This window comes from Bufo bufo, chromosome 4 (assembly GCF_905171765.1).
Source record: "Bufo bufo chromosome 4, aBufBuf1.1, whole genome shotgun sequence".
In the NCBI taxonomy this organism is placed as follows: Eukaryota; Metazoa; Chordata; class Amphibia; order Anura; family Bufonidae; genus Bufo; species Bufo bufo.
Genome location: NC_053392.1, coordinates 132,488,828 through 132,510,785, shown reverse-complemented (window position 1 = coordinate 132,510,785; position 21,958 = coordinate 132,488,828). Strand labels below are relative to the sequence as shown.

Sequence of the window (21,958 nt, the reverse complement as noted above, 5' to 3'; positions counted from 1 at the left end):
TAGTGATAGAGGGGTATGGGCTTAATATGCGCCTAAATTTAGAGACACAATTCTGGCACCAAGTAAGGCCACCTGACAGGAGATAGACTAGACAGGCCACAGGTGCCCCGGAGTATCATCCAGCATCTGCCCCCGTGATAAATCCGGTCTAGTTTACACTTTGACACTGTTAGTAAATCTGCCCCGATGTCTGCCCTGGTAAACGACTGTTGAATGCTGAGGGAGGCGAGACATATGAGGGCTCATTCAGACAACCGTATGTTTGTGTCCCGCATCCATTCTGCAATTTTGCGGAATGGATGCGGACCTATTCATTTCAATGGGGCCGCAAAAGATGCAGACAGCACATTGTGTGCTGTCTGCATCCGTACCTCCTTATTCTTGTACCAGTGTGCTCTCCGCATCTGGACTTCCATTCCGAGGCCCCAAGAAAAAATAGAACATGTCCTATTCTTTTCCGTTTTTTGCGGACAAGAATAGGCATTTCTAATCATAGGGCTGGCAGTTCCGTTCCACGGCTGGTATCCGTATTTTGCGGACTGCAAAACAGATACGGTCGCCTGAATGACCCTAACGGTCACATGAGAGATAACCTGACGTCTGCATTTCATCATATAGTGTACAAGCGGACATTACAAGATACAGTACGAGGACAGGCAAGACTATTGCTTAACGAAGCTCCTGTCCACTAAGTGTATAGAGAGTTTGGATATTCAGTAATAGGGAGCATCAGGTTCAGGCGGGTCCATAGTGCGAATGAGAATCAGCTCTCCTGTAGGTTGGAGGACATGCTTTCCTTTTGTGATAGACCAGAGTCCCCTGAATAACAGTTGCCACAACTTCTCCCCAAAGAAGGAATCCCAGATAGGGGGTGAGCTGTAAAACACAGGATGACGCTGCTTTGAGTTTCAGGTTAGACAAATGTGTGACCAACAATATTACAATAACCACAGGCGTGAGCGATACAACTATGACAAATATGGCCGATCCGTAAAGTGACCATGTAAAGTCCCATTCAAGTCTTTGGAGGTCCGTCAACTTTAGCTTGGAGAGTCAAACCTCAAAGGTGACAGAACTGCTGTATTCTAGCTATTTCCGATTGAACCATTGAACTATCCGGTGCAAAATCGGCACCCCCTTGTTTTCAATGGGAATTCCGCGTGGACATAATACAGTGTCGTATCACCTCTTGACATGTTTCTCTATGTGGAAACCATGGTGGGTAACCAAACATGGATGAGTCCCGTTGAATGGGGGCTAATCTGTGGCACATAACCAGGGCAGTAGAAACTACAAATCCCATGGCAGTGGCACATCGAATAAAGGCTTTGAGTTGAATCGCAAACATAATTAAAACTCTCCAATGAACCCAGCTATACAGATAAGCAGTGCCCAGTCCTACCAAACATCCTCTATTATTCCAATGTGTAGCATATGTATTTTATGTATCTTATGGAGCTAGAGACAAATTACAGTATATACAAAGCCGCAAACTGTCTGCAATACCTTGTTCTTATGATGAATTTTCTTCTCTTGCACCTAGAAAACAGCCAAGAAATAGAGTAGTAAGACATTGTACATGCGGATCACTCAGGGGTATACATAGCGGTAATTGAGCCCTATAGCAGAGATGGTGGACCCTCCTTATGTGCTGGTAATTCCAACCAGACCAGATGGTTTGCTGTTCCCATCCCTTTTCAATGACCCTTATGCTGGTTCTCCACCCTTGTTTGCTAATTGTTGCAGTGTCTATGTAGTCTTTTAATTGTTAGGGGACAGGACCAACATTAACATGGGCCTTCTTGTTCCCTGGACCCATAGCAGCCATATGGTCTACATACATATGCACTTTAGATGTAAATTTCTAGCAGCGATAAATAGTGGAAAACAATCCATAATTAATAAAACTGAAACTAGTTTGAGGCCTAGTGGATTCTCTATTAGTGTATGAATCAAGTATAACTGCAGAGATATGTACAATCCTGGTCTTGTATGTAGATGAATTATCTTAGTTAACAATGTGGAATGGTATATAAACAGAGAATAGATGCTGTATACAGATAGTTCCACCTGCTACAGAAAGAAAAAAGCAGGCCCAAAGTAAAAATACCACATCATTTATTTAATCCATAATGACACAAAATACAAATCTATAAAAATCAGTATTACTGAAAAATATTAGAGGGAAAATAAAACATCCCACCAATATAGAGTGCACCCGGCGGTGCAACCCACACATTTAAGGAATATGTATAAAAAGATTGCCCATATTAAATAGCAGTGTATTGAGAAATAAAAAGAAGCATCTATGCAAATAAAGCTGTGGGGACAAGGATATTTAATATATATTTATATAGTCACAAAATATAAGTCACATCAATAATTGCATAGATAATCAGATGAGCCAGTGGCCCACAGCCCAATGTACAAAGATATCTAATAATAAGCTCTGCTAACACAGTAAATACTATAATATTCACCTGAAAGATCCAAAATAAAGATCAATGCTATGGACAACCTACCCTGAGACATCCTGAAAATGTAGTGCCACACAAGGGCATTCTTCCTGCAGTGGGCGGTACTACATTTTCAGGGTATGTGTCCATAAGCAATTATTGATGTGACTTATATTTTGTCACTATATTTATATTAATTATCCTTGTCCCCACAGCTTTATTTACATAGATGTATCTATTTATTTTATTTCTCAATACTCTGTAATTTAATAACAGAGTATGTACTTTTATACACATCCTGTGGTTGATGTGGGTTGCAACCGCCCAGGTGGGATTTTTTATTTTTCCCTCTAATATTTTTCAGCAATACTGATTTTTGTATTTTATGTCGTTATGGATTAAATAAATATGTGGTATTTTTACTTTGGGCCTGCTTTTTTCTTTCTGTGGTTGGATAATGCAATTTTGAGCAATGGTCCATATCATATTATTGTTGGCATGTGTAGGTGCTAGTTCCACCTGCTACCAACTTAAAGGAGTTGTCCCACAGAAAATATTCTACAGCAGGGGTAGCCAACCTTACAGACACAAAGAGCCCCCCCCCCAAAAAATGTATGACTACCAGGAGCCACAAGCTATACATTTAACAACACGAGTCACCGTATTTTTCGCCCTACAAGATGCACCTAGTTTTTAACAAAGAAAAATAAGAGAAAAAAAAATATTTTTCATCTGATCTGAGGTCTGATAAAAAAAAAAAAATATTCTTATTGTCCTGTGGTAAGTAGACAATGCAATATGGTTTATTATTTAATTGTTTAGTTATTAATACTACATTGGAAACAAATTTACTCACATTAAAAGGACACTATAGTCCCAGAACCAGTACAGTTCAATGTAGTGGTAACTGGTGTATATAGCCTGTTCCTGCAGAGAAAAGACACTGTGCAGTACTGGTGTTACAGGAGCACTATAGTGCCAGGAAAAAACAACTCATTTTCCTGGCCACTATATAGTTTGTTAGGAGTGCGGGCACCCTCGTGTCGCCCTCCCACTTGGCTGAAGGGGTTAAAACCCCTTCAGCCACTTAACCTTTCTCCAGCGCCGGCACTGGGAAACTCTTCTCCCCGATCCTCCTCTCAGCTGTGAATGCGCATGCGCACAGCATTCAAAACTATGTTCCGCGTCTTAACCACTGTAACTTTCACAGTGAAAATCGCGGAAGCACCTCTAGCGGCTGTCAGGGAGACAGCTACAAGAAGCTTGATTAACCCTGAGGGAAACATAGCAGTGTCTTTTAATTTAAATGCTGAGAAAGGGGTGGAACATATGTGATGTCATGATATGGGCAGATCATCTGATAAGGGGGAGGGGGGGGGGCTGCAATTTTATCTTGCCTAGGGCGGCAAAAATCCTTGCACCGGCCCTGGGTCAACCCATGCTCAGATCTGCCCCCCCCCCCATGCTCTGATCTGACCCCCATGCTCTGATCTGACCCCCCCCATGCTCTGATCTGACCCCCCCCATGCTCTGATCTGACCCCCCCTGCTCATATCTGACCCCCATGCTCAGATCTGACCCTCATGCTTAGATCAGACCCCCATGCTCAGCTAAGACAACCATTGCCCAAATCAGGACCCCCCCCCATGCTCAGATCAGAACCTCCCATGCTTAGATCAGACCCCCATGCTCAGTTCTATCATTTAAAAAAAATTCTCCCCTCTCCTGATCAGGCACTGGGCTCCTGCTACTCTGCAGGTCTGACACGCTCTCCACTATGACCTGATGAGCACATCAGGTCATAGTGTGTGTCTCCACGTACTACGTCTCACACTGTGTGCATCAGAGCGTAGTTGAGAGTGATCTGGAGCTCAGGAAAAGATATCTGAGCATGTGGTGGCGAGTGAGCCGGACTGACTGCTTCCCGGCTCTACAGCTAGAGCTGCACTTAACTCCTTAAGGACCCGGGCTCATTTTTACCTTCAGGACCAGGCCATTTTTGCAAATCTGACCAGTGTCACTTTATGTGGTGATAACTTTAAACGCTTTTACTTATCCAGGCCATTCTGAGATTGTTTTTTCGTCACATATGTAACTTCATGACACTGGTAAAATGGAGTTAAAAAAAAAATCATTTTTAGTTATAAAAAAAATACCAAATTTGCCCAAAAATTTGAAAATTAGCAATTTTCCAAGTTTCAATTTCTCTACTTCTATAATACATATTAATACCTACAAAAATAGTTATTACTTTACATTTCCCATATGTCTACTTCATGTTAGGATCATTTTGGGGAATGACATTTTATTTTGGGGGACGTTACAAGGCTTAGAAGTTTAGAAGTAAACACCCAAAAATGACCCCATCTAGAAACTACACCCCTCAAGGTATTCAAAACTGATTTTACAAACGTTGTTAACCCTTTAGGTGTTCCACAAGAATTATGGAAAATAGAGATACAATTTCAAAATTTCACTTTTTTGCAGATTTTCCATTTTAATATTTTTTCTCCAGTTACAAAGCAAGGGTTAACAGCCAAAAAAAACTCAATATTTATGACCCTGATTCTGTAGCTTGCAGAAACACCTCATATGTGGTCGTAAACTGCTGTATGGGGCACAAAGCAGGGCGCAGAAGTAAAGGAATGCTATAACGGTTTTTGGAAGGCATTTGAAGGCAGATTTTGCTGGACTGGTTTCTTTGACCACCATGTCCCATTTGAAGCCCCCCTGATGCACCCCTAGAGTAGAAACTCATAAAAGTGACCCCATCTAAGAAACTAAACCCTTAAAGGTATTTAAAACTGATTTTACAAACGTCGTTAACCCTTTAGGTGTTCCACAAGAATTAATGGAAAATAGAGATACAATTTCAAAATTTCCCTTTTTTGGCAGATTTTCCATTTTAATATTTTTTCTCCAGTTACAAAGCAAGGGTTAACAGCAAAAAAAAACCCTCATTATTTATGACCCTGATTCTGTAGTTTACAGAAACACCCCATATGTGGTCGTAAACTGCTGTACGGGCACACGGCAGGGCACAGAAGGGAAAAGGAATGCCATTAGGTTTTTGGAAGGCAAATTTGCTGGACTGTTTTTTTTTACACCATGTCCCATTTGAAGCCGCCCTGATGCACCCCTAGAGTAGAAACTCCATAAAAGTGACCCCATCTAAGAAACTACAACCCCTCAAGGTATTAAAAATAGATTTTACAAAACATCGTTAACCCTTTAGGTGTTCCACAAGGAATTAATGGAAAATAGAGATACAATTTCAAATTTTCACTTTTTGGGCAGATTTTCCATTTTAATATTTTTTTTCCAGTACAAAGCAAGGGATAACAGCCGAACAAAACTCAATATTTATGGCCCTGATTCTGTAGTATTACAGAAACACCCCATATGTGGTTGTAAACTGCTGTACGGGCACACGGCAGGGAGCAGAAGGAAAGGAATGCCATACGGTTTTTGGAAGGCAGATTTTGCTGGACTGGTTTTTTTGACACCATGTCCCATTTGAAGCCCCCCTGATGCACCCCTAGAGTAGAAATTCCAAAAAAGTGACCCCATTTTAGAAACTACGGGATAGGGTGGAAGTTTTGTTGGTACTAGTTTAGGGTACATATGATTTTTGGTGGCTCTATATTAACTTTTTGTGAGCAAGGTTACAAGAAATAGCTGTTTTGGCACAGTTTTTTTTTGTTAGTTTACAACATTCATCTGACAGAAAGATCAGGTGGTATTTTTATAGAGCAGGTTGTCACGGACGCGGCGATACCTAATATGTATACAATTATTTTATTTATGTAAGTTTTACACATGATTTCATTTTTGAAACAAAAAAAATCAGATAGTTTTTTCAGTTTTTGGGTGATTATCTTAGGTAGGGTCTCATTTTTTGCGGGATGAGATGACGGTTTGATTGGCACTATTTCGGGGTGCATATGACGTTTTGATCGCTTGCTATTACACTTTTTGTGATGTAAGATGACAAAAAATAGCTTTTTTTACACCGTTTTTATTTTTAAAACAATTTACGGTGTTTCACCTGCGGGGTTAGGTCATGTGATATTTTTATTAGAGCCGGTCGATACGGATGCGGCGATACCTAATATGTATACTTTTTTTTATTTATGTAAGTTTTACACAATGATTTCATTTTTTAAACAAAAAAAAATCATGTTTTAGTGTTTTCGTCCGTGGGTTTTTCCTTTGATTTTTGGAGGATCCACGGACATGAAAAAAAAAGTCGTTTTGGTGTCTGCCTGGCCGTGCGGAGCCAAACGGATCTGTCCTGACTTATAATGCAAGTCAATGGGGACGGATCCGTTTGACGTTGACACAATATGGTGCAATTGCAAACGGATCCGTCCCCCATTGACTTTCAATGTAAAGTCAGGAGTTAATATACCATAGGATCTGAGTTTTCTCCAATCCGATGGTATATTTTAACTTGAAGCGTCCCCATCACCATGGGAACGCCTCTATGTTAAAATATACCATCGGATTTGAGTTACATCGTGAAACTCAGATCCGAAAGTATATTCTAACACAGAGGCGTTCCCATGGTGATGGGGACACTTCTAGTTAGAATATACTACGAACTGGGTACATGACTGCCTCCTGCTGCCTGGCAGCACCCGATCTCTTACAGGGGGCTGTGATCCGCACAATTAACCCCTCAGGTGCCACACCTGAGGGGTTAATTGTGCGTATCTTAGCCCCCTGTAAGAGATCAGGGGCTGCCAGGCAGGAGGGGGCAGACCCGGCCAGTGCGCCCCCCCTCCCTCTATTGTATATCATTGGTGGCCAGTGCGGCCCCCCCGCCCCCCCTTTCTCCCTCTATTGTATTATCATTGGTGGCCAGTGTGCCCCTCCCCCGGCCCCCCCTCTATTGTATTAAGATCATTGGTGGCCAGTGTGCGGTCTCCACTTCCCCCCCCCCCCCTCGATCGTTGGTGCAGCGGAGAGTTCCAATCGGAGTCCCAGTTTAATCGCTGGGGCTCCAATCGGTAACCATGGCAACCAGGACGCTACTGCAGGCCTGGTTGCCATGGTTACTTAGCAATATTACAATATTAGAAGCATCATACTTACCTGCTGCGCTGTCTGTGTCCGGCCGGGAGCTCCTCCTACTGGTAAGTGACAGGTCCTGTGCGGCGCATTGCTTAATGATCTGTCACTTACCAGTAGGAGGATCTCCCGGCCGGTCACAGACAGCGCAGCAGGTAAGTATGGGGTGCATATGGGGTGCATATGACTTTTTGATTGCTATTACACTTTTTGTGATATAAGGTGACAAAAAATGGTTTATTTAGCACTGTTTTTTTTTGTTTTTTTTTTACGGTGTTCACCTGAGGGGTTAGGTCATGTGATATTTTTATAGAGCCGGTCGATACGGACGCGGCGATACCTAATATGTATACTTTTTATTTATTTATGTAAGTTTTACACAATAATATCATTTTTGAAAAAAAAATAAAATCATGTTTTAGTGTCTCCATATTCTGAGAGCCATAGTTTTTTAAGTTTTTGGGCGATTATCTTAGGTAGGGTCTCATTTTTTGCGGGATGAGATGACGGTTTGATTGGCACTATTTTGGGGTGCATATGACTTTTTGATCGCTTGCTATTACACTTTTTGTGATGTAAGGTGACAAAATTTTTTTATTTAGCACAGTTTTTATTTTTTACTTTTTATTTTTTACGGTGTTCATCTGAGGGGTTAGGTCATGTTATATTTTTATAGAGCCGGTCGATATGGACGCGGCGATACCTAATATGCATACTTTCTATTTATTTATTTATGTAAGTTTTACACAATAACAGCTTTTTAAAACAAAAAAAAATGATGTTTTAGTGTCTCCATATTCTGAGCCATAGTTTTTTATTTTTTGAGCGATTGTCTCAGGTAGGGGCTCATTTTTTGCGGGATGCGGTGGTACTATTTTGGTGGGCGTACGCCTTTTTGATCGCTTGCTGTTGTACTTTTTGTGATGTAGGGTGACAAAAAAATTGTTTATTTACCACAGTTTTTATTTTTCACGGTGTTCATCTGAGGGGTTAGGTCATGTGATAGGTTTATAGAGCCGGTCGATGCGGACGCGGCGATACCTAATATGTCTACATTTTCTTTTTCCCCCTATTTTTTACCATTTTTTTTACTTTATTTGGGGAAAATGACGTTTTTGTTTATCTTTACTTGAAACTTTTAATCCTTGGGGGGGGGGGGAAACTTGATTTTTTTCAACTTTTTTTTCACTTTATTTTTTGTCTCACTTTGGGACTTCAACTTTTGGGGGTCTAATCCTTTACAATGCATTCCAATACTTCTGCGGGACCCCCACGCGCATTTAGCCAAGGTGCCTGCTCAATGATTTGAGCAGTCACCTTGTTCTGATCACTGCCCGCCGCGCGGCGGTGATCGGAAATACACAGGGCGTACAGGTACGCCCTGTGTCTTTAAGTACCAGGACATCAGGGCGTACCTGTACGCCCTGTGTCCTAAAGAGGTTAAAGAAGCAAAGAGCCGCATGCGGCTCAAGAGCCACGGGTTGGCCACCCCTATCCTACAGTTTTCAAACCAGCACCTGGATCTGCCACTGAGTTATTCAATGAAATGTATCTGTATAGCGCCGCCTGCTGTTTTTTTCTTATTTTTTGTCCGGCTCACTGAGATGGCCGCACATGCTCAGTTTCATCCTACAGCTGCCTCCTGAGCTGTGATAGGGAAAGCATGGACACGCCCCCTTAGCTGCAGCAGAAAAGACACTCCCCTTTAGCTGCCAGCTTCATATAAATCTAGCAAAGCAATGAATGGGGATATTTCTGCATCCATGTGAGGTACAGGGCTGGTTCTAGCTTTGTTAGAAAGATATTGGAATGTACTATATGATGTCTGATTTTACTTACATTAGTCATGGCATAACCCCTTTAAGAAGGATGCTAATTACCTCTAAATCCCTACATATTGATGTGTATAGAGAAGATGCAGAAATATATTCAGTACTTACTACTTCACTTACCTGAAACTCACTATCAGGATCCCAGATGACCAGGTCAGCATCGCACCCTATTTTAATGGCTCCCTTGCGATTTTCCAGGCTACATAATTTGGCTGGGTTGCTGCTCAACAAGCGAGATACATCTGGCAATGAAAACCCTCGGATCCTTGCTGAGGTCCAAAAAAGTGACAGCCCTTATGGAAAATAAATATCACAATGAAACAGACTGAGGCAGGGTACTGACTCCCCTTGAAGAGCATCTGTCAGCATAATCAACTCTATTAAGCAAAGCACATTACCTGGTAGGATTGATCATGCCGATTAAAATGATACCTCATTTATGTCTGTACCATGCACCGTTGCTTTTATTGATATGCTAATTAGCTTATTGGAGCACCAAGGTGCTTGAAGCATCCATTTCTGAACACCATTGCACCCTTAGCTACCACCCCCACACCCCTGGATTGTTAGGGCTAGATATCTTGTGGGATTCCCTGAGATGTCTAGCCCTGTCAATCCAGGTGAGGTGGCTAAGGCTGCAGGGGTGTTCACAAACTTGTGCTCCAAGGGCTCTGGCTGGCCCCTTGGTGCTCCAACAAGCTAATTAGCATATTAAGAAAAGCGCAGTTTTCTCTGAAATGGTGCGTCGTACAGTCATAAATGAGGTTTCAATTTAATTAGCATGATCAACCCTACCAGACAGTGTGCCTGTCTTAACAGGTTGATCATTCTGACAGATACTCTTTTAAGAGACCAGCCCTGTATGGAGACTGGAAGTGTTCCATGGTACAGAGACTTATTGGCAATGCTCCATGGGAAAACAATATACAAAAAGGTATCTCCCAAGGAAAGAGAACCATCTCGCTAGCGCACCTTGTGGAAGTGGCTCCCTATGAGTCAGAATCCAACTTTTTAACAAGCCCTGGAACATGACAAGGGAAAATAGCTGGTCTCTTTAAGGGAGCCAGTACCCTACTTATCCAAGGCATCTTATTCAGCCAGCCAGAATCCTACTCAGTACTAATGGGGGCCAAAGCAGCTGTCTACGGATGGATATTTGGCTCGACTATTTTCCCTTGTCATATCCCAAGGCTTGTTAAAATGTTGGATTTTCACTCATAGGGAGCCCTTTCCCAAGGTGGCAATAGCGAGATGCTTCTCTTTCCCAGGCAGATACTTTTTTGCATGTAGAATAAAACAAGAAAAGTTAAGCTGGTGTCTTGCATGCAAGGTGTTTTTTTTTTCATAAAATGATCATTGCACCATTGCTAATCTTCTGACAGGAGCATATAAGGAGATAACAGTTGGGGTGCATAATCCATAAAATGGAGGGGCCAAGTTGTTTGAAAAAGTGCCCAAACCACTTTGGCTCTGACTGAAATTTGGGATTTCAAAAGTATTACAGTTTCAACCAGCTCCAGTGGATTTGTGTAATGAAAAGTTATTCAATTTTCTAATGTACTTTGTATATCCATTTCTCGTGGTTTCCAAGATCTCTGCTTCTAGTCATTGAATTGGGATTTTCACTCATATTCCCAGTGAATAACAAACTGTCCTGATTATGTGTTTATCTAATAGGTGCACTGCTCATTATTAGTGATGGACGAACATCAGCCGGACGGTTCGCAAACGCGATCGCGCAAACGCGATCAAATGTTCGCGAACCGCAAGTTTGTGGCAGGCCCCATTCACTTTATTGGCAGGCGAACCTGAAAAGCCTTCAGCCCATATTTGCAGCCAGCAAACACTTACTAGAAGTACACAAATAGTCCCCACAACATGGACAGTGATATACCAGAGGGGGATCATTGGCAAAAATTCCCACAAAAAATCTGTATTTTAATCAGGGGCCATTTTTATGCATCTTAAAGGGAAACTCTCAAAAATGTGCCCTGCTGGAGCCTAGAAAATTTTTATTTCCTATCGGTTTGATGTATACAAATGTGAAGCACTCCACGTTTTTGTGTCATGCAGAGCCTATTAAAAAAATGCATACATTAACGTAAATTTGTTTTCTCTACCATGGAACTGTATGGTGAACGGACTCCACTGTACGGCATCAGTCTGAGGCATCTAACGCATACATTTTTGGTATGCATTAAATGGATGCAAAAATGTGATGTGAACCCAGCCCTAGTGTCAGAATAAGCACCAGTACACAGCAGAGCAGCGTGGCGGAGAGGGGAGGCCGCCATGTACTGACAGAGGGCTACCTTGGTGCTGGTGGTCAGGGATGAGGACTGTGTTTCCCAAGGATCATTTTCTACTGGGAAATACAGGTAAAAGTAGGCGTAGAGGGAACTAAACTGTTGAATTAAGGGTAATTGAATACACAGTGAAAAGTTTAAATAGGGCCACCAAGGAGATATTAATCACCACAATCCAATACTCCAAAAAAAAAAAAAAATTACAGTTATCCTTTAAGTGCATCAAGCACCAGCGGACATGGACATCTAAATCGCCGGTCTTAGTAAATGTCTCCCACTGTTTGATTTTGGTACCACATGAAAGCCACACCTATGTTACAAAAAGAAAAAAGATATATAGCTAATGTAAAACATAACCGTTTTTTGACCTTTAGAATTAATCATCCCAAAAGGTGACATTAGGCGATGGACATTCAGGCATCTGAAAGGCCTTGGTCCTAAAAGGAGTAAGAATTGCTTCTGCTTCCAAATTTGCACTCCGTCTCGCTTGCAGAGATGTCATAGTGCAATTGCAACTACTCATCCCATTCACTTGAATGATCTGATTTGATCAGATATTGATGACCTATCCTGCACAACCCTTTTAATACTCACCAAATTGTAGGGATGAAATGCCTCCCCAGGCCTTCTGGAAATCTCCATCATGTAAATGCTTGAGGTCTGGAGTACACGGTGAGTGATCAGATACAACCATGTCTATGTTGCCCTGCAGAAGTGCATTCCATAGTGCCTCCTAGTGGTAAAGTTAGGAATTCCACATGGTTATTTAGTTGCCCACATACAGTTGGGTACATACAAGGCAAATAAAATAAAAACACCAAAAGTTTACATGTTTAGGTTTTTTATTCTTTAAATTGGATAATATTTTAAAAAGATTCTAATAAATTTAACAATATCAGTTTCATTCCTTAGTTGTCTTTTCAAGGCTATGCTCTCAGCAGAATCTTTCTACATGATATTTTGTTGTTTTATAATGAAAGGTAGAGAAGGATATGCACTATTTACCTCCTTTATTTCAGTGTGCCAAATACTACCAGTTGGCTTCAGCTAGAACAGTGTAGACTGCTAAAAAAAAAAACGAAGTCAATGGGTCCTGTTGCCATCTGCTAGGATCCGTACTAGTATGAACAGATCGTAGATGCTACTTTACAGTTCTGATGGTGATACATTTTACATTCACCTTTCCTAGTACTACTTTACTGGTACCCACAAAGAAAAATATATACTGGTATCTATTTAATTAAAGATGTGTAAGAAAGGACCACCATACCTTATTGCTATGTCCTCTCACAGGTGGGCAGCACTTGTAATATGTAGCTCCGGGGGGTATGTTTTCAGCGCTGAGGGTCAGGTAATGATGAGTTTGTCTCAACAGTGATAGGTGCCCCTGCTTTTTTTGCCTTTCTGATAATGGGGAGCGATTGTGCCGATGAGAGGTGCACAATGTGGCAGCGGACTCTGAGTAAAAATTTGGAAGAGTCATGTAAGCAGCAGTTTTCTGTAACCCAAACATCTACTAAAATTTGTCATTTTAAGAGAGGATTTTACTCTTCTAAATTGTCTGTTTTTAGTAATACAGTACTAAATTTTCCCTAAAATAACAATTTTAGAGCATTGTTTCTTAGTGTTATGTGGTTCCTTTCTGATTCCTCCTGTGTGATTATATTGACAACTAATTTTACCATTCTCTTTGTCATTGGGGGTGTGTCCCCATATAGTGTGACACTGTACAATCAGTTCTGACAGTGTCACCAGACTTTTCTGGAAACAGATATAACTAAGGCTTCATGCACACAAGCGGGTTGGACTGACCCTCCAGAGTACCAGAGGATCCTCCAGTAGGCCCAAGCTCTGACAGTAATGGACCCTAATAAAACAGGGCCCTTAGGTCCTGTAAATACAGAGGGTGGGCCCTCAGAATGATTTTCTCTGGTGTGCCCAAAAAGACATCAGTCTGATGCTGCACACAAGCAATGTCCACACTTTAGTCTGCAAACAACAGATCCTCAAAATGCAGATCCCTTCCGTGTGCACTCCGTATTTTTCACACACCCATCAATAGAAAGGACTATTCACATCCATATGTACGTGATAATGTTTGAGGACTTGTATGGAGTGTGCTGCTGCGATGAGCCCGCTCAATATGCAGTGGGTGTCTGGCTGTATAGCACAGCAGGCACCAGGCCGCAATGATAGAGAACGGCGATCACTCCGAACCCCATCAATTAACTCCTCAAATGCTGCATTTAACAGCGATCGCGGCATCTGTGATGTTAGGCAGAGGGATGCGGCTCCCTCTGCCTTCTGATCAGAGCCCCCATAGTGAAAAGCACTGGGCTTCGATCAGTTACTATGACAGCCAAGGCCTTCTGAGGACTGCCAGGCCTGTCATAGTAACCTCCTTTCTAAGCTGTGCACAAGGTACAGCTCAGCAGGGAGCGTGTCAAAATCCCATTTACCCTAATAGACTCTATTACAGTGAATGGACAAGGATCAAAAGATCCCAGGTTCTAGCCCTCCTATGGGGACTAGTAGTTATTAAAAGTAAAATTAAAACACAAAAATATTAAAAGTTTAACGCCTTCCTGACTGCCTCTGTAAATATACAGTGCATAAAAAAAAGTTTAAGAAAAGTGGTTTTAAAAATAAAAAATTATAAATTACCGTACTTTTTTTTAAAAAAAAGTGCCATTTCCCCTCATCAAGCCATATAAGAAAATAATAATAAAAAAAATAACATATTAGGTATTGCTGCGTCCGTAATGACCAGCTCTATAAAAACATCACCTTCAGATGAAGACTGTAAAAAAAAGTGTAAAAAACAGCCATTTTTTGTCACCTTACCTTACAAAAAGCGTAATAGCGAGTGATAAAAAAGTACTGTGTACGCCAAAAATGGTACCAATGAAAAACATGAAGTCATCCCACCAAAAATAGACACCTAAAAAAATATGGCTTGCAGAAAACGGTAAAACAGACAAAAACAGTGTTTTTTTTCTAAAAAAATCTTTATTGTGTAAGATTGTAAAAAAGAAAAAAAATTACATATTAGGTATTGCTGCATCTATAACGACCCAGCTATATGAAAATATCACATGAGCTAGCCCCTGTCAGATGAACCCTGTAGAACAAAAATTCAAAACTTGCCTTGGCCTTACAAAAAGCGTAAAAACGAGTGATAAAAAAGTAATCGTACTGACCAGCATAATAAAGGTAACATAATTTTTCCCACATGGTGTTTGTCGCAATATCAAAACCCAAAAAGCAATGGCAGAGTTGCCATCTTTTTCTTATCTTGCTCCCAATATCTAAATAACGAGCGATCAAAAAACTATCAGACCACATAAAGTATAAATATATATTTATTAGCATAAATTCATGATTAAATAGTCCATACATAAAAACAAGTGCAGGGAAAAGGCGACATCCAGAAAGGAGACAAATGGTGACTATCTTCACAAGTAAACAATAATAAAGTGCATATTGCATAATACAAAATTCATCAAATACATATAGTGCAAAGAGTCAATTACCCATCAGGCTCCAGATTGCGACCAAAATGACTTAAAATTGCCTACGCCCGAAAAGTGCGAACTATTAAAATATTTTAAAATATCTCCTATGCGGTCAACGCCGTAACAGAAAAAATAAATAAAAAACTTGCAATTTGCCATTTTTTGACTACCTTGTCCCGACAAAAATTAGGTTAGGACTGTTCTATTATGGTCCAGACGTTCCTAAAATCTGGAATGCACGCGGCTTTTTGGTGTTTTATTTTTTCACGTGGTATCGAGTATCGCAATACTTTTTTTATGGTATCGAAATCGAGTCAAAATTTTGGTATCGTGACAACCCTAGTAGTGTTTTTTTTTATTATACCGTAATTATATGTATTTTAAATTTGGCTCCTAAATTTTTCAGTTTAGGAGCCAATTGCTCCTTGATATTTTTTTAGTCTGGATCCCTGCCCATTATGTGTCTCCTCTGGGATGGCAACAGCCCCGACGCATGTTTCGGCGAAAACTTCGTCTGGGGGTCGCCGAAACACGCGTAGGGGCTGACGCCATCCCAGAGGAGACACATAATGGGTAATTGACTCTTTGCACTATATGTATTTGATTAATTTTTAATTATGCACATGCACTTTATTATTTATAGACACCATTTGTGTCTCCTTTTGTGGATGTCGCCTTTTCCCTGCACTTGTTTTTATGTAATGGACTATTGACCATGAATTATGCTAATAAAATGTATTCAATACTTTATGCGGTCTGGTAGTTTTGATGGGTAGTGGTTTTCTACTATGTAGTTTCCACAAAGTGACTTAAAAAAGTGGATATTGGAAAGTTTCTTAAAAATGTGAAAAATTGCTTTTAAAATTCTAAATCTTCTAATGTCCTAAAAAAATTTAATGTAATTTAGAAAATGATGCAAACATAAAGTAGACATATGTAAATGTTAAATGAAAAACTATTTTAAGAGGTATCACTACCCTTCTTAATTTTGCTTAAAGGACCCATTTGGACCCGGGAAATAAGTATTTCAGTTCAAATAGCCTAAGGCTAATAGATTCCCGTTTCTGGTCTGATTTAAAACGTACATTTATTTCATTTTTATTAAGAATGGTATAGAACGGGAAGAAAGAAAGAAAATTGGTTAAAAATAAAGTGCTGCTGGGCTCTGCGGCTAGGGATAGCGAGATACTTTACCAACAGACAGTACCTCTATATCTATATCTATCAGTATCTAGGGATTGAATGTTTTTTCAGCTCTCAGCTTTCTGACTATTGTCCTGTAAGCATTGAGATTTTTAATCTATATCCCTATATATTATAGTTGGAGGTGCGCTATGTTTAATATTATTTGCCTGTCTCTAAAATCACTGGTGTTTTGCCTCTAATTAGATTCACCCGGCCGCTTTGTGTACCGCGACTGAGTGTCTGCAGCGCACATGGTGACATATGTTAGATTTTAAAAAATTGGCTCTGTCAAGGAAGGAAAAAATGCTGTGTTATATTACCCTCCCTTTCCCAATTTTACATATAAAAATAAATAGACAATGAAAAAATAAACATAAGGGGTATCACGGCGTCCGATAATGTCTGAACTATTAAAATATTAAAATAATTGTTATGTGCGGTGTACGCTGTAACGGAAAAAAAATAAAAAACACGATTCACCATTTTTTTTGTCACCTTGTCCCCACCCAAAATTGAATAACAGTGATCAAGTCATATATACTACAAAAATTGTACCAATTAAAACTAGAGTTCATTCTGCAAAAAACAAGCCCCCATACAGCTCATTGGATGGAAATTTAAAAAGGTTTGGCTGTCAGAAAATGGCAATGCAAAGAAATTTTTTATTTTTAAAAGGTTTTTATTTTTTAAAAGTAGTAAAACACTATAAAAACTATGCAAATCTGGTATCACTGTAATCATATTGGCCTGCAGAATAAGGATATCATGTCATTTTTTAGCACACATTGAACACCGTAATGTCAAAACCCAATAAACCTTGGTGGAATTTTGTTTGGTTTGGTTTTTTTATTTCACCCCACAAAGAATTTTTTTCCTGTTTTCCAACACAAGACATGATAAATTCAATAGTGCCATTAAAAATACAACTTGTCCCACAGAAAATAGGCCTTATGTGGCTATGTGAAAGAAAAATCAAAAAAGTTTATGGCTCTTAGAATGTGGGGAGGAAAAAAAAAAGAAAATGCAAAAATGAAAAAGAGCTTGATCTTGAAGTGGTTAACATACCATAACATACCTTTATTTCTTATGTGTTGGTTCAGAAACAGAAAATCAGTCTCTTGACTTTATTAAAGTACGGTATTTACCACATACTAACTTGTACTGTAGGCAGAGATCAGCCACCATCTCAACCGCAGCAACTTCCATGTGATCTGGACGTGAGGTCAAAAACATTTCATACTGCGTAGGATCTAAAAAGATGAATAGATTTAACGTTAAGGGCTTGTTCACATCACCGTTATGGCTTTCCGTTATAACATGGTTATAACGAAAAACAACGGAATCCATAAGACGGAAATCAAAACTGAAACCTTTAGAGGTATTCCGTTTTGATCCATCATAATAGAAGTATATGGGCAAGCATAACGCATCTGTCTGGTTTCTGTTATGCTGGACGGGGTAACACAAGTAGATGGGATCAATACAAGTTGGCAGGGTCAGCAATAACATAGTGCAGCACAGAATATCATCCCAAAGATCCAAATACCACAGTGCAGCACAAAATACCTCCCCCGAAGCTTCTCCCTCTGTGGTGGCCATCAATAGCTGCCATGTTCTGTCCTCCTCCAATTTTTTCTAATTAAGATATGGAGCAGGGGGCTTAGGAGGTGAGATGTGGGCCATAACACCAAGACCCCCCTACCTTTAGCATGCTGCCTGGACTTCCTCTAATAATGACCCCTATAGTTCCCCCAGTAGTATGTACCAGGCCAGCGGCAGTGAGGAGGGCTCAGGTGGCCCCTTGGGTATTGGCCCACCGGAAAAATTTCCTATAGGGTCTATGGCCAGTCCAACCTTGGCTATGCTATGGATACAGTGGCTGTGTGTATTATCACTGTAGTTAGTTATTCTATCTATCTATCTATCTATCTATCTATCTATCTATCTATCTATAGAGAAGGAAAAAATCCAAGGCAGCACACAAGTAATCCGTGAAAAAAAAGGGTGTTTATTGACCCATGTGGACAGCAACGTTTCAGCTCTCTCAATGGAGCCTTTGTCAAGCCAAGGCTGACAAAGGCTCCATTGAGAGAGCTGAAACGTTGCTGTCCACATGGGTCAATAAACACCCTTTTTTTTCACGGATTACTTGTGTGCTGCCTTGGATTTTTTCCTTCTTTATATCTCATTTGGACCAGGTCCGTGGCCCTTTTCAAGGTATTGCACCTGCTCATACTTTGTGTGCTGCTCTTCTATTTTTTACTTTATATTATCTATCTATCTATCTACTTTATCTATCTAATATCTATCTACTGTATCTATCTATCTATCTATCTATCTATCTATCTGTCTAATATCTATCTTTTCTATCTATCTATCTATCTATCTATCTATCTATCTATCTATCTCATATCTATCTGTCTAATATCTATCTTTTCTATCTATCTATCTATCTATCTCATATCTATCTGTCTAATATCTATCTTTTCTATCTATCTATCTATCTATCTATCTATCTATCTCATATCTATCTGTCTAATATCTTTTGATCTGTCTGTCTACACAAAATGTGTATCTTACAAGAACGTTGTGTGCTGTGTTTTTGTATTAGAGGTAATAAAACGTGAACCCACCCAAACACTTATCCATCGGTTTTCTTTCCCGTTACTAGTTACTGTGCTGTTTATGGATTTGGTAGTAGATTTTTCATTTTAGTTGTATGTGTATGTTTTAATGTATTTTTTCTTGTGGATTTATTTGTTTTTAACAATGATAACTCCTTACCTCCAGTGACTGGGACACTTTTTGTATCTTCAAGTTCAGCATGAAACTGTAAAAACAAGAGATATATTCTAAAAGGAAATGTCTCACCAAAAATGTTATCTGCCAGTTAAAACCAGATAGTGACACATCTCCTTTTTTTACTAATCAGTTTTTACTTTTTGATTGTAGATTTCTTTATTCCATTTCCTGAACATGATTATGGGGGGCGGCCATCTTGCCTGAGCTGTTTAACAACATTTAGAAAGCATTAAGAAAATTCCTTTACAGCAGCCCCATGGGCCATAGACACAATGGTCAGGAGGGGACCTCAGTGACGTCTATGGATGAGTTTTCTAGGCATGTCCTGTGACCTGTGCAGAGGTCATTGTACAAGGAAGGACTAGATAAGATCTGACAATCACCTATTGTGAATGGTGGATCCTGTCTTATCTGTACACAGAGGTGATATCATTACAGGCAGGATTAGAAAGATAGATAAGCAGATATCTGCAGTAAAGTGATCTGTACAGACCAAGAAATGGCCCCTGTTATTAGGCTTAGTGGCCCGTGCGAAAATTGCAAGATTTATGGGGTTTGTTTACATATAGATATTTACATGGAAAATTAAAAATATCATCAAATATTCTAAAAACATGATTTAAACAATGAATTATTTTCTGCCTTTGGTCCATTTCTGTTTCAGACTATTAAAGATCACCTAGGAAAAGCACCCATAAGTCTAAAAATAGAGAGTATGACATCCTAAACCCTTGGATAAAACATAGTTTGATAAAGTTCTATGGACTTAATAAAGACGTTGAAGGTGTCGCATGAGAAAAGATGGATGTTGTCCATGCAGCTCTGTGGTCCTTTTTGCCTATTCAGAAGCCCTAAGTTAAAGGAGTCTATCTATCACCATACCTAGTTACCTTTAGGGTAGGTTCACACTTGGCACTATCACTGAAAACAACTACCTAAAACGTAACTTTTATTAAAGATCATTAAATACAGGTCCCTAACAGGGGACCGATTATTACATGGACAAACACAGAGCTGTTGAGGACCAGGCAGAGGACTAATGCTGATGGATAGAGGTAGGGGCAGGACGTTTGGATCCCTAATGTCTGTCCCTAAAGTGTCCCTCAAAATATCCTCAGCCCAGAGATGCACCTGGATGGTAGGAGGACTCTGTCCACGTGCCTCGACTACCTGTCCTTATAACGCCCTAGCTAAAGGTAAATTAACCCATACATATACCTGGGTCCTCGTATACACTAATTACTACATACATCAAACACTTGGTATTATATTACTTGTCCCGACGCGTTTTTATGCACTTATATACAGTAGCACTTCACAGACATTAGCTTCAAGCTAACAATCCCTATCAGAATATCTTTGGAGTGTGGGAGGAAACCCACACAAACACAGGGAGAACATACAAACTCCATGCAGATGTTGTCTATGGTCAGATTTGAACCCAGGGACCCCCAGAGCTGCAAGGAACCAGTGCTAACCTCTGAGCCACCCTGCATGGTATTTACTTGCACTGACCTAATACTTACTCCTATGTATAACCAACAGAGAAAAGCATCAAAACTAAGGGCTCATGCACACAAACGTATTTTCTTTCCGTGTCCGTTTTTTTGCGATCGTATACGAAACCATTCATTTCAATGGTCCGCAAATAAAACTGAAGTTATTTCCGTGTGCATTCCGTTTCCATTTGTCCGTATTTCCATTCCGCCAAAAAATAGAACATGTCCTATTTTAGTCCGCATTACGGACAAGGATAGGACTGTTCTATTAGGGGCCAGCTGTTACGTTCCGCAAAATACGGAATGCACACGACGTCATCTGTATTTTTTGCGAATCCGTTTTTTTGCAGACCGCAAAAATATATACGGTCGTGTAGATGAGCCCTAAGACACGTTAGCTTTACACATGGAGAGATACTTTTGTAAGCCAGGCCATAACCTGGTGTACTAACCAGTAAAACACTTCTGGTCCCCTGAAGTTCAGACATAGCTGAGTGTAGATCCATTAATCTGACATGAGGGAATTCTGGAACCCACTGTTTATAAGGAAGCACTTAAACCTGCAACTCCAGCCTGTAACATAGGTATCAGCTCCACCTTTAACAGAAGGTAAATTAAGGTAAAATTAAATTAAGATAAAAATAGTAAAAAAGTAGTATCTAACATACTGCAGCATACTTACAAAGGAAAAATGACCTTTAAATAATAAATAATTGTTGAATCGCTCGGGTTAGTTTTTACCTGTGAAGTTTTTTTTAAAGTTTCATCAGAATCCACATACCAGTAATATCCTGAGATATTCCCTGACCTGCAAAACTAACGGGTCATTTATCACACTGGTGTAAAGTAGAACTTTACAGCTCCTTTGAAAATGAAAGGGGGAATCTGATTGGTCGCTATGGACCAGGAGGACAGTTCTACTTTACACCAGTTTGATAAATCTCCCCCTAACTGCTCACAAAACATTGCTGTAAGGCCTCATGCACAAGGACATAAGTGTTTTGCGGTCTGCAAATTGCGGAGCCACAAAACTCGGATCCCGTTGTGAGCATGCCATCTTTTTTTTTCTCTCCTATTCTTGTCCGCAAAAATGGAAAAACTGACAAGAATAGGACATGTTCTTTTTTTTTTTTGTGGGGCCATTTAATGATTTACGGATGCGACAGCACAGAGGTTTATTTTGTGGCTTGAGATGAAAAAAATAAATGCGGATCAGATGCGGACCGAAAATACGGCGGTGGGCATAAAGCCTAAGGCTACCTGCACACGGGTGTAGGCTGTCTTGCAGAA

General features: G+C 40.1%; 1 protein-coding gene across 1 annotated transcript in view; it reads right to left on the bottom strand.

Annotated features, from left to right (window-relative positions):
- Window positions 1-360: 360 nt before the first annotated feature.
- LOC120997692 (allantoinase, mitochondrial-like) overlaps window positions 361-21,958 on the bottom strand; it is a 52,072-nt gene continuing 30,474 nt past the window's right edge. Inside the window, 12 exon segments of the mRNA XM_040427919.1 lie at window positions 361-803; window positions 805-876; window positions 1,507-1,539; window positions 9,482-9,654; window positions 12,262-12,400; window positions 12,938-13,030; window positions 13,032-13,125; window positions 17,524-17,617; window positions 19,152-19,197; window positions 21,121-21,200; window positions 21,203-21,229; window positions 21,232-21,265. Of these exon segments, the coding sequence (XP_040283853.1) occupies window positions 714-803; window positions 805-876; window positions 1,507-1,539; window positions 9,482-9,654; window positions 12,262-12,400; window positions 12,938-13,030; window positions 13,032-13,125; window positions 17,524-17,617; window positions 19,152-19,197; window positions 21,121-21,200; window positions 21,203-21,229; window positions 21,232-21,265 (975 nt within the window). The 3' untranslated portion in view covers window positions 361-713.